Here is a 17205-nt window from a genome sequence, read left to right as displayed (position 1 = left end):
AGTGCAGCCAAACACAGTACAAAGAGATAAAAACTCAACATTCATTCCAAAGAATTTACTGAACCAAAGCTTTGGTTAAATATAAATGAAGAAGATAAGAATAATATCCTTGAGGCGGTTATATTTGTATAAAAATAACAACAAATGTTTTCAGCCCTGGAGAACCAATGCCATGACTTAGGAGTGATGTCATCTGGTGGAAAATCCCCTTGACGGTATGTGACAGTAAACACTTGATATTTAACTAAGTTTTGAAGGTATTTGTATAATTATTATGCTGCTAGCGTTTGAACAAATATATACACAAACAGCTATTAGAAAGGACAATAGGGAAGCAGGAAGAGCAAATGATTAACAATAGTAGTGACACCTAACCCCTTTTATATGGTGAACATGGACGTGACATGAAGTGTTACTAATTGCAGCTTATCTGTATTACAGGTTACTCGTCTGGTTTTGCTCCAGGTTTCTAAGGTATTTGTCTGAGATTTTTCCCTCTGCCACAGATTTTATAAAACACTGCTGCAATCTCTTTGACGTCACTAACAGGTCTTTCTTGGAGTAGAATCCTTTTCCATTTAGTTTCGGTTGGAGCGATCCTGAGGAACAGGCTTGTGTAACCCTGTTCCTCAGAACGCACTTAAACAGACGAAGCTGGCATCTGGTTAGATAAAACAAACCCTGTGGTAACTGGAAAGGAGCCTAAAGTATCCAGTGTTTTACCAAAAATAAATACATTAAATAAAAGTCAGAAAAAATAAATAGAATTCTTTTTTTTCTTGTGAACAAACAAATAAAATATCAATTTTATTGATGTTTGGCTATTTATTTTATTTTTGACTTATTCTCTAGTTTTCTCAATGTTCATTTCTAGAATTTGTTGACAAGGTATCTGTTCAATCATTAAACATGTGAAAGAATATTTAATTAAATATTCTTTAATAAAGTTATTTAAGAATTCACTATATAGACTGCCATATCAGTAATCAGTGAATTCTTCCCCTCTAAAATCAGTATGAGTCTCTAATATAGATATTATTATTATTATTAGGGATGTCTCGATCAAGTAATTTTGTTTGATATCTGATCGGATATTTTCCTAGATGATACAGGTGCACAGTGCACACTTCAAGTACATTATTCAAATCAATACAATGTACTCGCATATGTTTGACAATCGAATAGCTCTGTAATGTATTAAGAAAAAAATTTCTTGAATGCAAACTGTTCCGTAATGTTTTTTAAATGTAATTAATTTTTTAAAATTAAATAACCACGTAAACAAACAAAATTATGTCTTTGTAAATTGCTCTTATCAGTTCCACTTAAACAGTAAAACTAGAGCACTCACAATGAGTATTATAATCACAACAAACTAACCCGTCGAGGCAGTGCTAGACCAGCAACTCCCGTGTTCTATGAGGTTGTCACAGGTTGTCAATGGAGTCTGGTGGCTTTGAAGCATTGTCAGTAGCTTTGAACAGAACCATATAATATATACTGTGTGTTTAGTGGATGTACTTTGACTGGCGCATTTGTCCCCAAGGAGCCATTGTGTGCCACTTTAGTGGCTTCCATCTGAGGCAATCTACTGGACCAGATCCAAAACTTTAGTGCCTGTTAAAGCAAAGGGTTGGGCTTAGGTTCCTGCTCAATAAAGCCAATACCGATCAGTCAAAAAATGATGGCCCCAATACCCATCCTTGAGATTGGATCGGGACATCCCTAATTATTATTATTATCTGTGCTATTTTCTGTGTGTTTGCAGTTTGAGCCACTGGACCGGGTAGCGGTGGACATCCCATTCCTGTTGATGACAGACATCCTCTCATCGTCTCCCTGGCCTCTCCTGTTGGCCTCCTCTTCTCTGCAGCTGCTTACTATGACCAGCAACACGCCACAGCTGCAGTCACAGCTGCTTGAAGGTACCGGACTAGTTTCAGCTCTTCATGATTCATAGCTCTGATTAAAACATGTGAATCCTATGACTATAACCTATTATTTGTGTGCGTGATCAGTGGTTCTGCAGACAGGCGAGAGTGCCAGCGAGTGTTTCTGTCTCCGGTGTCCACCACTGACCAACAGCAATAGCACTGTAGCTACAGGACAGTACCTGATATCATGGAGGAGGTATGTAACACACATGTTGCAAAGTGATCAGTGTGTGTGTGTGTTTGAAGAGGCTTGTAAGTCTCTTAACTGTGTTTTAACTCTGTTGTACAGAAAGTCCTCCAGTGCAGACAGTCCTCTCATCCAAACTACAGTCACTCTACCTCATGTCATCCTGGAGTCTGTCCCCCTTTACATCCACGCTGGTCAGTCAAGTTTACACGTTACATATTTTCTTTCTTTTCAGTCTTTATTTTCCGGCTGAATTTGACTTGTAACACTCAGTTGTGTTGAATGTTTTTATTTTATTTCAACGTGTCTTTGTTTGGGTGTAGATTTACCATCATTTGGGCGAGTCAGAGAGTCTCTCTCAGTCCGTTACCACATAGAGAACAGAACAGCTCTGGTGCAAGAGGTGGAGATGGCTGTTGAACCTTCTGATGCCTTCATGTTCTCTGGACTCAAACAGGTACAGTGCTCTCAACTTTAAATAAAGATTTGGCAAATAAAAGGCATGTAACTGCATGTTGATGGTCAAAACGATATACTATACTATACTATACTATACTATAGGTTCCCTGAATACATATGTGGTAACTGAACTGAACTGCTCAAATATGTGTTTGTATATATGAAGTAGGACACAGGAAGACCACACTACTGTTTTAACTCCTTTTTACTTTCTGAGGGTCTCTAGGGAAAACCCCTGCACTCGTGCTGATTCACATATGGGTTACTATGGTTACCACTTACTTATACAGATCACTCATGTTTGAGTTGTCTTGGACAGATTACTGTATGTTATAAATGTGTCCGAAGGTCTGAGGCCACTTTCACTGTCTAAATTGTATCATTAAAATTATGCCAAGCCTAACTGATCCTTCCTAAGCCCCGCCCCTTTTTGCTCTGTGCTCCAGTTGAGCAGGTGTTCTGGTGTGACTTAGGAAGGATACGTTGGAGACCAACTGCAGGTTTTAAAACTATGACTGTTTAACTGGCGCTAAGCTTTATTCACGGTCAGAATTGAAAATACAGAGCTGAGAAATGAATGCATGGACGAGAAGATGTATTTACTGTGTGTGTGTGTGTGTGTGTGTGTAGGTGCGTCTGCGTATCCTCCCTGGCTCTGAGCAGCAGATGCTGTATAACTATTACCCGCTGATGGCTGGTTACCAAACACTACCACAGCTCAACATCAGCCTGCCGCGCTGCCCAACCACCAACACACACACACTGAGACGCTTCCTGCCTCAACGCATCTTTGTCAAGGTAACACATTAACAGGAATGCATACACACCACAGAGTTAGTAGTAGTTGTTATCTGAATGTGAAGATATTCAACATTTCAAAGCATCATTTTCTTTCTCTTTCTCCTCAGCCTCAGGGTCGGCAGGTGGACGACGCCTCCATCGCTGCAGCTTGAGAAGAACACACACACAAACCGTTTACTGTAAATACGAGAACAAAGCAACATTGTTTAGGTTGTTCTAGATGTATGATTCCTCACAGATGACAATATTAACACTATTTGTTTCACATTATTCTGTAAAAACACACCAGGACAGACCACCTGTTGACCAAACATCAGGAGACATTTGTTTCTTGCGTTTCTGTTCAGAGTGAATGTGACGACATGATGAGCATGACAGACGGCTGGTAAATGAACCGGTACACTGATGTTCATTTAACAGTAGAAATCATGTATGGATCTGATGTGAACTATATGGAGATTTGGGTAGAGTGTAATACAGGAAAATTGAATGTGAAGTTTTAATTAAATTGAAGTGATGTAAACTAATTGAGCTCCATGTGCATGTTGCTAACAGTGTTTACAGTGAGTATTCTGTTTCCATTGTTCATGTAACAAAATGTAGACTTCAAATTTGCTCCACAATGCTTTGCACCATGGACGTGTAGAGATGTGCGGATGATTACGAAGTTCTGAGGCTTGTTTTACTCCTGCGAATCTCACCGTTTCTGTACATTGTGTTAGAGCTTGTGTCAAATGAAGAAAATCATGTGACGGAAGCTCCAGAAAGAGCTGTAACATGTTGCACAATAACCTCTACATTTAATGCAGCACTTGAACAACAGTATTACAAATGTAATGATAACACACAGGCTTCTTGGACTTTTATTGCACACCTATGAGACTAAAACTGAGACTAAAAGAGGTGTTGTAGAGCTTTTTAGCTCCGGTCTTGTCCCTGTACTGCTGAGTTTGAAGCCCTGAAGTTTGGAATAGTGTTCAGCACAAAGAGAAAAAAAAGCCCCAAAGCTTCATATGGCTTCACTCAGCCATCACTAGTGGAAACGTGGGGAAAGTGGTGCTACAGTGGTTATGGTGGCACGTCCAGAAACACACAGTGTACCAGTAAATGATGAGGGCTTAAAATGTATGCACATTATCTGCTGTGAAGTGGAGAGCCACACTACCTGGCAATTCAACATGTATAGTGGTGCCACCTTAAGGTTTGTGTAAGTATTACTTCATTAATACTTAATTATTTTTTTGTGTGAAAACACATTAATTACAAAATGTGAAAGTAAAAAGTATTTAATAACCTGAAATGTAACAAAACTTTACAAAAAACAGCACATCTTGCGACAATGACGTCTGATCAAGAAAATCATGTTAGAGTCGGGAAAGCGTTTGTTTCCAATCCCAGTGCTGAAATAAATAGATAAGTGATGGCTCAACTGCGCCTGCGCCTGCCTGGCCAATCACTACCAACTCTCGTGGAGACACATGTGTCGCGATAGTTCATGGGAGCTGTGGATTCAAACTGTGGCGGTTTGACTACGGATAGGTGACAAGGTAACAGATAATCAGATAATCAGATGTGTTCATTTGTAATTGTCGTTATTATATTGAGCGTATTTTACAACCATTGTCAATACCAACTCAGTAAATGGTGACTAGAGTTACTTAGTCGTGTCCCTTAAGGAAGTTTCTCCAGTTAACCGTGTTTTGACTGATAAACACAAGTTGGGAAAGTACAGTTAAGTTAAGTAGCTAGTCGAAATTAAATGAATACAGACGCTAACGTTACTAGCTACGTAACGTATTTAAGTTAATTAAACTTAACGTCATAAACCATCGTGTGTAGCCATTTTTGCATTCTTGCTATCTATCAAGCAGTTGGTGGGCGTTTATGTGTGGTTTCAGTGCTAACATTTAACGTAGGGTTAACGTCTTTGTGGTGCTAACATGCACATAAATGCCAAGCTAAAATGAAATATTAGTTTTATCTTGTATTTTTTCTATTCTATTCTTATTTAATTCCTAATCTATGGTGTTGTATCTGGAGCTGGTGAAAGTGAATTTCCCCAGTTTGGGATCAATAGTTCCATCTTATCCTACATATTTGGGAAGAAACAGTAATGTAATGAGATCCCCTAGATAAAAAGGGAATATAACATAGAGATCGCCATCCCAAGAATAAATGTTTAACTTGTGGGACAGTTATACAACAGTGTTCTGCTCTGTCTCTCAGAAGTAAAAGACAGGTGCAATAGAAAAATACTTTAAAACAATAAAATAGAAGTATTACAGTCACTTTCTCCATATGGTTGCTTGACCAACTAATGAACACAGCCCTGAAAGAGGAAAAGTCTAGTTCCTACTGCTGGAAGCATGAAGCGGGTTTTTACACTACAAACATCCCTTTTTCCTCCCGTCTCCAGATGGCAGCAGAAGATGAGATCCAGCGGCTGAGGAGCCAGTTGAGGGAGAAGGAGGAGCAGGTCCATCAGGCTGCCCAGGCTGGCTTGGATCTCCTTAACCAGCAGATGGAACTGCAGAACCGGCTGGATGAACAGAGAGTGGAGATGACCAATGCGCTCGAGGTATGACATTTTAGAGGGTCTTACCATGGCTAAATAAAGTGATGTCTGTGTATTATCCTGAGTAACAGGGGCATTGTTCCAAGTGTAAACACCTTATATGTGTGTGTGTGTGTCAAAGGCCCTCGAGCAGGAAAAGTACTCCCTGCAGAAGGAGGTGGAGTTAAAGAGTCGGATGCTCGAGTCACTGCAGTCAGACTATGACTGTGTGAAGAACCAGCAGAGACAGCAGCTTCAGGAACAACAAGAACATCTGGAGAGGAGAAACAGCACCGCACTCAGTGAGCTCAACAACAAGGTACAGCGACCTGTGGTCAGGCCTCTTCACAGCAGACATTTGGGCACGTCATAGTAGGAAAAGCTCACCCGCATGGTTGCACTACAATCTTCAAGGTGGTGTAATCAAGAATCTAGCAAATACTAGTTGTTGGTATTCCCGTATTTTTCTCTCAGATGCTGAGGTTGCAGTCGGCTCTGGAAGAATCCCAGCTGAATGAGAAGCAGCTGAAACACAAGCTTGAGGTGCAGACAGAGACTCTCAATAACAAGATGGAGGAGCTGCGAGCTCTGAATGAACACACCCAGAGCTCCATGACATCTGAGATGATGGAGGTGCAGATGAAGATCATGGACCTGGAGAACATCAAGGTGAGGGAAGTGAGAATGTCATTTTAGACTTTGTGTAATCTGCCGCTGTGTCCTTGTGTTAATGAGTCAGGTGAATGGTTTCAGGTGGAGTTGGAGCAGACTCTGCAGGAGTCTCAGTACAGAGAGCAGCAGCTGGAGCTGACCAACAGCAGCCTGCAGCGCCACCTGGAGCGAATCACGGAGGAGAAAGAGGAGAGGGAGAAGGAGGCTGTCTCCTGGTTTAATGCATTAGAGGTAAACACACCACTATTTCACTTGAACTAACTAACTAATGGCACTGTAACAGTACAGTTAACAGTTAATAAGTAGAACAACTGCCTGGATTGTTATCATTGTGTTTGTGTGTACATTAAACATTTATCACCATTTTGGAGGATTACTTTGCAAATCAGGTTACACAAGTTATCATGTGCTGCAGACTTCTAGAGGCTGCTTTATGTTACTTTTAGTTTTAGCTTAGGAGTTCTTTAGAATACAAAGATACTGCATACTTGTGAACAGTAGGTGAGAAAGCCAGTTCCCTGTATACATTGGTGTTCTTCAGAATAAATCAAGTTGGGGGAATCCCAAAAGGGATCACTTACTGTAAGTGCATGTAAACATACTTTCTGTGAGAGCATCTCTATCTGTATATGCTCATGCTGTATGTGTTTGTGTGACGCTGTCTCTCCACAGAAATCTCGTGAGGCTAACCGGGACCTCCAGATCCAGTTGGACCAGGTTCTACAAGAGGCCCAGGATCCAAACAGCAGAGGGAACTCCCTTTTTGCTGAGGTAAAAGCCAAACTGAGCTACAGGAAACAAACATCAGGGCAGGCTCTGTCTTTGCTTTTCTGTAGAAAACTAAATGACTCAACTATACTAACTTTATCTGTATGTAAAGATATCTTTATATACCTAAATATTTGACATATAAGGTAAACTGGAGTTTAAATGAAATGCAAAAATGAGCATGCGTATGTTTACTTTCTGTATTGCAGTTGGAAGATAGGCGTGCAGAGATGGAGAGGCAGCTCATCAGTATGAAGGTCCAGTATCAGTCCCTGCAGAAACAGTACGCCTTCAGCAAACAGCAGCTGCAGCGCATGAAGGTACTGTGTGCTGTGGAGTGCAACTGCACTAATACACAAAGCTATGAACATACACTGTTGTTTGTGTGTAACCTGAATGACAGCGTTGATGTGTTGTGCAGGTCCAGATAGCCACTCTGATGCAGCTCCAGGGTTCCAGGGCTGACCCGGCCCAGCTGGAGAGGCTCCAGTCCATGCTCTCAGAGAAAAATGGAGATATCCAAAACCTAATGACAAAACTGCAGAGGCTGGAGAAGGTGGAGGTGAGCGCGTCACACCTACAATTTGAAAAGTCAATGAACAAATGCAGTGCTGGATGGAATCTATCTAAATAATCGATTATGAATTTGATTTGGCCTGTCTACATAAAATGTGTGTGTGTGTGTGTGTGTGTAGATGATGATGAAGTCTCAGCCAGCTAATCCTGCTCCAGCAGAGAGCGGTGACGGCCAGGATGAAACTTACTACACTGACCTCCTCAAAATGAAGCTTAACAACACTGTGTGAGTTGAACCGTCTCCTTGTGCCTCATACGTCATACAGGCAGTACTGTGCCTCGCTGAATCAAACACTTTGATTTGTTACTTCAGTGGTTTTAAAGTGGGTAACCTTTATGAGGATCTATTGTCAGAAATGGAATAAATATTCATAGGTATGTTTTTGTTTTTGTTACCTTATGAGCCGTGTTTATCTACAGAGGGAGTGGGTGGCCTTCCATGTAGTCCGCCATGTTGAACCACCATGTTTCTACAGTAGCCCAGAATGGACAAACCAATCGCTGTCTCTAGATAGGGTCTTTTGGTTTTTTGCAGCCAATGTGCTTGCTCCTACACACTACGCAACCCGCTTTCATTCCCAGTTCTCCAGATACCAACGCCAGTGTTGTTCAAGTATCCTGCAACTACACCGTTAGATGCCACTCCTTTCTACACACAGGTCCTTTAACTGTAATGTAGCAGAAATCCCATGTAAAGGTCCAGTGTGTAGGAATAAAAAGGCTCATTCTAAGCTAACAAAACCACCATGATTCTTATGTTCAGGTGATTACACACTAATAAAAACATACCTATGAATATTATATTCCATTTCTGCCAAGAGAGACAGATGTTTTTCCTCCATACATATTCGTCAGGAAACTTACAAATTCACTCTCTTCTTTACTCAGATGGTTCTGTGTCCTCATATTACGTGAATCCTTGTTAGGTTTAGCTTTGCAACTGTGGTGTTGGAATTATGACTAACAAAAAATACATAGCCAATGTGGTTCACAAATTCAGTCCTGTCATTTTACCAAAGAGTACACAAAGCTCACAGGGTGGATTTGTCTTCGTCTTTATCTGTGTGCATGCAGTCCTGGGTTAATAGAAACTGTGTGTGTGTGTGTGTGTGTGTGTGTGTGTTCAGTAAGGATGCAGAGCGTCTAGGAGATGAGCTTTCCCTTCAGAGGATGAAGTCTTTGTCAGAGAGTCAGAGAGCTTTGGAGCTGGAGAGGAAACTGTTCTCATCTGAACGGCTGCTCAAACAGGTAAAAGTTAAGATTTCTCACTGAAATAAGTGCTGGCTGGTGGAATTGAACACCAACTCACTGTTTATTTACTGTCTATGTGTGTGGTAATGAAGTAACCACTAGTTTGCTGTTCCCTGTCTGGTGCTGGACAGAGTGTCTGCTGGCTCTACCTCTTTGCATGGCTGCCCCAGTCGTCTCCGACTCAACCAGACATTTAGCCTGCTAGATATTGAGTTGTTGAACAGTGTGAACTCAGCATAACAGATTACTGAATGTATGTTTGAGGTGATTAAATGACATCAGCAGCACATCCTTACGCTACCTAGCTTGCCAAGTGTCCAAGTGTAGTGTTTGCGACCGGATCCATGACATAATGTTACCAAACACTGAACACATATGAAAAATGCAAACATTAATACTGCGGGCATATGCACACATAACAGTTACAGACACACATTGTGCTGTTTTATTGTATATTTCTGTTTACTGCTACAGGCTCAGAGTGACAAGATCAAACTGCAGCTACGAGTAGAAGAGCTCCAGCACAAATATGAACCAAAAGGTAACCAGAATAAAACCAAACTAATATTTGCACACTGGTCCTGTGTCTCTGGACTTGGTGTAATGTATGACTGTAACATCGTTTCTCTTGCTATTCTTATCTCTAGAGGCGAAAAAGAATCTGCTCCAGAAGAGAAAGAAGGAGAAACTTCCTGTTGACATCATACCCTCCTCTGAGGAGGCCACACTTGACAAGGGTGAGCAGGTTGTTGCCGTGGAGTTGGACGTCACAACTACTAAGACTGCACAGCCTAAAGCCGACCCCTCTCCCACGGCTGAGGCAGCGATCTCCACACAAGGCGTGCGCATCGGAGGTCAGTCACTTACACAAGGTTGAAATGTGGATATAAGTCCAGCCACATAACAGAAGCAATATATTGTGCAAAGTATTGAGTAGTCTTGTTTTGTGTTACAGGTTCAGAACCTGAACCACGACCTGCCAAGTGTGTGAAGATCAGTGGAGATGAGCCTGTGGTGATTCCTGATCCCAGGTCAGTGTGTCTGTGTGGAGGAGTCCAGGTCATTTTGTGGCTTTGAGGCAAACAACACACATACATAAGTTTGTTTGTGCACCCAAGTTGAACATGAAGCTTTATTGTTGTTTGTTTGTTATGTGAAGGATTGTAAGCATTACTGTTGATTCCTGTTCACCTCGTTTGGAGACATCCATTAGGGCCATCCTGCTTCTCTCCATGGACTTATGGGTTACTTTTCCATTGATACTACTTGAGCAACAGAAACAATTTTCAGTGTCATATAAATGGAATTAAATACAAACTGCTACGGATCCATGAGGAACAATGGAAAGGGAAGATTTGGTATAAACCAAAGCTCAGAAACTTCATGTTCAAATCAAGGAAGATTACCACACAGAACTGTATGTAGTATTTAATGTAAGGAGAGGGCAGAGGTCCCTGTGTGCTCCGTTCAGAACCGGTACCGTACCACTGCCAGCTGAGGTAGGCAGGTAGAAAGGTATCCCTGAAGAGCAGCGTTTATGTGTTCTGTGATCATGGTGTTATTGAGGATGAATTTCATTTTCTGTTTCACTGCCCTGTGCACGGTGACATGAGGAACCTTGTTTGAAAAAATGTGTTTTGGTTGTCTGAAAGTGAAATGTTGAGCTGGCTCTTTCAGGAGGGGGATTTATGGAAAATGTATGGCAATTAGGACAAAGAGCACAGTATCATAATAAGACATTTTAGTCATGAAGATGGAATCTTATGAAATGTTTTGGAACTGTACATTATGATTTGTCATAATGGCCATCTTGGCTGATGTTGCTTTAATGTCTAAACCCATATGGACTGGGCATAATACAATGGTAAATACATAAAATCATCAATCAATCAATCTAAGATAAAAAAGTAAAAAAATACAAAGATAGACAAAAGTTACAAAATTAGGATATATTAGTGTTTCTCAACAATAAAAACTAAATGATACAGCTGCAACGATTAATTGAATAGTTGTCATCAACTGTTTTGATAATCAATGAATTAAGAAAAAATGTCCAAATTCTCTGATTCCAGCTTCTCAAATGTGAATATTTTGTGGTTTCTTTAATCATCTGTAAACTGAAGTCTTTGGGTTATGGACAAAACAAGATCTTTGACGTCTCCTTGCGTTTGGGAAACGACAACATTTGACAACACGTGGCAGCATATCTTGCCGTTTTAGTGTCACCTGCAGATCAGTGCGGGACTATTGGCAGGAGAGTGTGCCACGTCTTCCACGTGCATGTGCGTCTTCGAGCGAGTGCCTGATACAAACAGGGACCCACTCGTAGAAAACCGCTCCATAAGGCTACTAGTGGTCAAAAACTCGATAGGAAACCTTAAAATAAACCTGTATTTCATTGGTCAGACACTAACACACGAGCTGACAGTAACATTATAAATAAAACAAGGAATGAAATAACATCTTTAGTGTGCAAGAAACAATAGAAACACAACATTCAAATGCATACTTGGTGGGGAAATACTACTAAACTAAGCTTAGAACTAGACAAGCGATTAAAACGTGTCTAAAACTGGTGTTGGTGTGATATTTAGTAACTGGACTGTTTGTGATCCTGCCTCAGCTCTCCTGTGTCTGACTGTAAAGAGATGGAGATGGAGGAGAACCAGCAGCAGAACAAGAGAGAGGACAGAAGAAAGAAAAGAACAGTGGAGATGATCCACGTCAGCTCTAACAGCAGTATGGAGAACCAGTGTGCACAGCAGTAGGACTCATCTGAACATGTGGATGTATTATGTCTGATATTCTTTGAAAAAAGTCTGTATCTTTTTTTATTCAAATATTCCAATTCTTTTACCTCTACCTTTTCTCCGGACTTCACTGTATTTGTTCTATACTGTCAATATATTTAAATGTTACAGTATTAAAAATGTTTTGCAATTATAGTATCCTGTGTTTAGTTCATCTATTCACTGCAATTCTTTAATGTTGCAACAGATTTATGTTAAATATGCTGCCACTGCAGTCAGGACTCAGCCTTGGTACATGGGGCCCAGGGTTCGAATCTGACCTGTGGCCCTTTGCTGCATGTCATCATTTCTCGTACCACATGTGATGTAGTGGTGTATTGTGTTTTTAAATATAAAGAGGGAAAATGAATACATTTATTTACTATTTATTTAAACTTCCTAGATGGAATTTTCTATAATATAATATAATATTGTGTTATTCACACTCCACACCAGCTGGTGGCAGTAGCGTTCTGTGTAGTTTGCCAACCTCCAGAAGATGTAATTCACGTGGACCAATGAGAGATGAGTGGAAGGTGACGCAAGCCTTCAGATGTATGCGGGAACCGTCCGGATGAAAGAGACTGTACGTCTGTCTGCGTCTCACATATAACGTTACGTCTGTCTGCTCTCATCTTCATCACTGCAACAGGTGAGTGGTTGCTAAGCTCACCAGGCTAGCTAGCGTTATGCGGTTAGGTTGATAACTGTACTGGTAAGTTACACTGCAACTGTCACCTTTTATGAATCCATACTGACAGCCATTTGTTGGTTGTCATATATCTTATCTTACTGACATATAGTATACTAACAGGAAGCAATACTAAATAGTTTTAAAAGAAATAAAGTTTATATTTTCCTAACATACATTTGTCTGTAAAAAAAAAAAAACAAGGTAACTTTAAAACAACGTATTTGTGAATGAGGTTTGGTCAGTTAGTTCATTTTCCACATTCAGCAGGATCCAGGTGCTATTAGTTTGAGTCACACACACACACACTTACGTCGCAAGTCTGCTAGTTATTTTCTTTTCTTACTAATCTGTATTTACATATATTTGACCCTTGCTTTGGCTCTGTAAACGTCTGTTTCCCATGCCGTTAATGCTGGTGTGTGTGTGTTTCAGTCACCATGAGGCTGATATCCAGAGGAGCTGCTCTCTGGTTGCTGCATTGCTGTCACATAGCCAGTGTTCTTGGCCAAACGGTGAGTTATATTGCAATATATTTCCATTCACTGCTAATAAACCAGGTTGTTAAGAAGTTAGTCAATACTATACGTGTTGTAACTGAAAAGCCATTGTTGTATTGATTCCCATGTGAAAAGTTTGATTGCTGGAGCTGAAGCAGGGACTTTAAAGGAGAAGTAACGGCTTCAGCCACTGTGACAGTGTCAGACATGAACTAGACATTAAGAAAGTCTTCATTCGAGGCTAACCACAATTCCAAAGGGAAACTGCTGTTCCTGTAAAGGGAAGTTGGTGGAAAGATGTGGATCGGCAATGTCACCAGTGGGTTATGTGTGGTCACCAGGGGGCTCTCTCATTTTGAGGGAAAATGCAAAAAATAAATAAATATGTATTACCATAAAATACAATTTAAAATAGTTATTCTAAAATATATTTATAATATATAACATATTGCACTCTTATTTGCTTACTTTCAGAAAGATACAATGATGTGCTTTGTGTGTCTGTGCAGTCTGAATCTGCCTTAACTGTAGTGGAGAATAAAGGAGGGGGTGGGGATGATGAAGAAGAGGAGGTGACAATTGATGAAGATGAAGGAGATTTAGAGGTGGCCCAACCAACTGAGGAGTGGCAGACGCTCAAACCAGGTACTGTACTGGAGGGAATACTGGTACTCTGTCACAGTCAAAAAACATCTGGATCTGACTTACCTTCTAAAGGTCTCTGTGTGTGTGTGTGTGCGTGCAGGCCAGGCAGTGCCAGCTGGTTCCCATGTTCGGCTGAATCTGCAGACGGGTCAGCGGGAGGTCAGACTGGGAGAAGAGCAGCTTAAATACTGGACACAGGAACACAGGTATGGGTCCAGAGTAACACCTGACTCTTACAGATCAAGTACGTTTTAGTAAGTCATTTATTTCCCCTGTTTAATGTGTGTGCAGGGAAAAAGAGGAGACCCAGTCCTCCTTCAGTCCTGATGAGCTGAAACGAGCCATGAAAAAGATTAAGGAGGATCAGAGTGACACAGACCAACAGGTAACAGTGCAGCACAGAGATGGAGGCAGAAATATCAAATACATCCACATACTACATACTGGAGGGGATTAAAAACTCCAAACATGTAATGAAACCCTTTAATGCCCTCACTAAGAAAGAAACATGGAAAAAATGTTTTCTTTGCAGTTATTTTTTGGGTCAATGTGGTTTTTAATCTAGAGCTCAAACAAACAGTTGAGCAGTTACTTCATGGTAAGGATGAAAAATCGTACTGTTAAAATAACTTTTTCATCAAATATATAATAGAATCACATCAAATATATGATATAGACCTCAAAATTCATCATACTAATTACATTTACATTACATTTTTATGACTCATTAATATTTTTTTTATTTCTAAAAGTAGCGTAGGGAAGGGAACTATATCTGAATTTAATTCTACAAGCTTGCTTTGTAAATAACAATAAAATAACCTTGAATCATTGACAACAGTGAATGTACATATGTTATTTCATAAAAATGTAAAATGTACATGTATATATTAACACCATTACCTTTATCACTAAAGGACAGTTCAGACACTTGGTCGGGCATTTTCTTAGACAGTAAAAATATACTGAAATGGCAAACCAAATGAAATAGCAAATGGTCCATTTTAATAACATTAGCAAGATACACTGTCTTTCCCATAAAATGGCAAACAGACCTTTGGTAGAGAATGTTTTTGTAAGTCACATAATTCTGTTCATTAAGGCCTCTGAATCTATAATATGTTGAGAAAATATGATTACCTTGGAAAATTCAACCAAAAAGCGTCCTCATGTCTGGAGTGACCTTTTTGTTGCCAACTTCCTGTAAGGAGGTGAAGTGAAAAGGGCGCAATCTTTTGTGAGATATAGTGACTCAAAAAGTGCTCTACCAAACAGCTGAGCAGAACAATAAAGGGTTAACAGCAAGGTTGAGCAATATTCTTCTTTTAAGCTTGTTTTAAAATCTGAAGAAATGTGTGTGCAGCTTTTATTCATGACTGAAACAACATATCACGCTCAAACTGCACTCTGTGTGTGTGTGTTTGTGTGCTTGTGCTGGTGTGTTGTGTGTTGTGTGTGTGTGCGCGTGCGTAGGACTCTGTGGCGTCTAAGTACCGCCCCCTGGAGGAGTTAAAGAGAGACTTGGCTCAGCTGGAGATGCTGGTGGAGACAGATGCTCAGGTACATCACTCATTGGAGTCACAAGCTCTGGTGACACACATCTCCCCAACATTAAACCCAGTCAGACACTGTCAGTAAGCGATGAATTGATTAAAACAACTATAAGACTGATCAATAATGTATTATCAATATATATATATATATATATATAATATTAGATATTCTACAATGTTAATCATGTACTCGAGTCCACTAGTGCATCAAATCCAGCATGAACTGAAACTATGACGAGGCTTCCATTCAGCAGGGAGTAGAAGTTTTCAAACTAATCAATCATTCCATTCACAAAAACAATAATCACCAACCATTTTGATGATCCATCATTAAAGTCATTCGAAGTCATAAAATATAGAGATTTCCTGCTTTTCCCTGCTTTTTTTTTTTCATCTAATTAAACAAAATGTTTTATTCTTACAGACCAAAAGATGAATCTAGAAACGTATCTTCAGATTAGTCGATAATGAAAACAATCGTTAGTAGCAGCCCTGGTTGGTCAGGAAGCAGCTCAGTGCAGAGACTCTGTGTGTGGGATGTTAGTGAGCTGCTGACGCAAGCCGCTCCACAGTGAAAGACTCTTGAAGAGCGCTGACGATGGCATGCCGTTACAACCATGTGTGTTTTACTTGTTGCTGACGCTGAGTAGAGTGTGCTGTGCTGGTGTGCAGATAATGAGGCGCCTGCTGGAGCAGTTCAACAGCAGCAACTCGACGACGGAGCAGAGGCTGAGCATCCTGCTGGAGCTGGAGTACATGGTGCATCAGGTAACATCCACACCGACACATCTGCTCTCAAGATGTGCGCTTACTGCTGTGCTAATAACTTACTCACTTTGTGTTAGGTGGATAATGCTCAGACTCTGTGTTCGATGGGGGGTCTCCAGCTCATTCTACAGGGTCTGAACAGCTCAGACTTCAGATTACAGGAGAGCTCTGCCTTTGTCCTGGGTTCTGCTGCGGCCAGGTATAAATATGTTCATTATGTTTAGCTAACATTTGACTCATCCTCAGTGTGAGCCAGATGACATTATTGACAAATGCTCTCCATGATGAGTGAACTGACCTGTGTAAAATCAGTGTGATGTCCCTTTTTAAAAGCCAAATAGAAAAAGTGTTGAAAACAAATGCTCATTTTTAGAGATGTGGTGAACTTGTATTTCCCATCATTTCTGAGCCAGGCTTTATATGAACCCTTTTTCAGCCTCTATACAAGTGGTGATTGTCTGGAGAAATAGCCACCTGAAAGTCTGGATCTGTGTACACAGGAGAGTGTGTGTGTCAGTGTCAGTGTCGTTTGTGTCCTGCAGTAACCCTGCGGTTCAGGTGAAGGCTGTGGAGAGTGGTGCCCTTCAGACGCTCCTAACCATACTGGCCACTACACAACCACTCAGAGTCAAAAAGAAGGTACGCGCACACACACACACACTACAGTTTATTGTGTTATGTGTATATAAAGACAGTGAATCAGTAATGTGTGTGACCGTCCTCCTCTCAGGTTCTGTTTGCGGTGGCCTCCCTCTTACGTCACTTCCCCTACGCACAGCGTCACTTCCTGTCACATGGAGGGCTGCAGGTCCTTTCGGAGCTGTTCAGGGCAGACGGGGGCGGAGTCTTGCGTACACGCATCGTCACCATGTTGAATGACATGATCAGTGAGAAGGTACAGCAAACAAACTAAAATCTCCCCCAGGTTTATTTTGCATGGTAACATAGACTGTATGAGAGAGTCCGATTGTATAGAAGTCTATAAGAAAATGAGCCCACTTCTCTCTTTTTACTACTCTAACAGTTTCCTGATGAGTTTCTGGTCTCAGTCTCTAGT

The 17205-nt window shown here is 40.7% G+C and overlaps 3 protein-coding genes across 5 annotated transcripts in view; all 3 read left to right on the top strand.

The window, feature by feature from the left end:
* trappc11 (trafficking protein particle complex 11) overlaps positions 1 to 4223 on the top strand; it is a 19387-nt gene extending 15164 nt beyond the window's left edge. For 2 of the 3 annotated variants that reach the window (XM_035669184.1, XM_035669183.1), the window contains exons 25-30: positions 1769 to 1925; positions 2019 to 2130; positions 2224 to 2315; positions 2445 to 2578; positions 3211 to 3378; positions 3489 to 3631. In XM_035669184.1, coding sequence (XP_035525077.1) covers positions 1769 to 1925; positions 2019 to 2130; positions 2224 to 2315; positions 2445 to 2578; positions 3211 to 3378; positions 3489 to 3533 — 708 coding nt within the window. In that variant the 3' untranslated portion in view covers positions 3534 to 3631. Of the gene's footprint in view, positions 1 to 1768; positions 1926 to 2018; positions 2131 to 2223; positions 2316 to 2444; positions 2579 to 3210; positions 3379 to 3488 lie in introns of all 3 variants that reach the window. The other variant, XM_035669185.1, reaches the window with a different exon arrangement.
* Positions 4224 to 4865: 642 nt separating this feature from the next.
* Positions 4866 to 12147, top strand: spdl1 (spindle apparatus coiled-coil protein 1). Its single transcript, XM_035669182.1, has 14 exons — positions 4866 to 4928; positions 5798 to 5959; positions 6078 to 6254; positions 6410 to 6604; positions 6689 to 6838; positions 7280 to 7378; positions 7585 to 7695; positions 7797 to 7937; positions 8071 to 8177; positions 9079 to 9199; positions 9677 to 9743; positions 9850 to 10056; positions 10158 to 10233; positions 11826 to 12147. The coding sequence occupies exons 2-14, from the start codon at positions 5798 to 5800 to the stop codon at positions 11968 to 11970; spliced, it is 1758 nt and encodes a 585-aa protein (XP_035525075.1). The 5' UTR covers positions 4866 to 4928; the 3' UTR covers positions 11971 to 12147.
* A 371-nt stretch (positions 12148 to 12518) lies between these two features.
* sil1 (SIL1 nucleotide exchange factor) overlaps positions 12519 to 17205 on the top strand; it is a 5988-nt gene continuing 1301 nt past the window's right edge. The window contains exons 1-10 of the mRNA XM_035668706.1: positions 12519 to 12643; positions 13118 to 13197; positions 13692 to 13827; positions 13928 to 14033; positions 14119 to 14212; positions 15301 to 15387; positions 16053 to 16148; positions 16226 to 16347; positions 16691 to 16787; positions 16879 to 17043. Coding sequence (XP_035524599.1) covers positions 13123 to 13197; positions 13692 to 13827; positions 13928 to 14033; positions 14119 to 14212; positions 15301 to 15387; positions 16053 to 16148; positions 16226 to 16347; positions 16691 to 16787; positions 16879 to 17043 — 978 coding nt within the window. The 5' untranslated portion in view covers positions 12519 to 12643; positions 13118 to 13122. The remainder of the gene's footprint in view (positions 12644 to 13117; positions 13198 to 13691; positions 13828 to 13927; positions 14034 to 14118; positions 14213 to 15300; positions 15388 to 16052; positions 16149 to 16225; positions 16348 to 16690; positions 16788 to 16878; positions 17044 to 17205) is intronic.

This window comes from Morone saxatilis, unplaced genomic scaffold (assembly GCF_004916995.1).
Source record: "Morone saxatilis isolate NCDOM2014 unplaced genomic scaffold, NCSU_SB_2.0 Contig22, whole genome shotgun sequence".
Classification (NCBI taxonomy): domain Eukaryota; kingdom Metazoa; phylum Chordata; class Actinopteri; family Moronidae; genus Morone; species Morone saxatilis.
The sequence above is the reverse complement of the archived record's forward strand: the minus strand, read 5'-3'. Positions and strand labels throughout refer to the sequence as shown.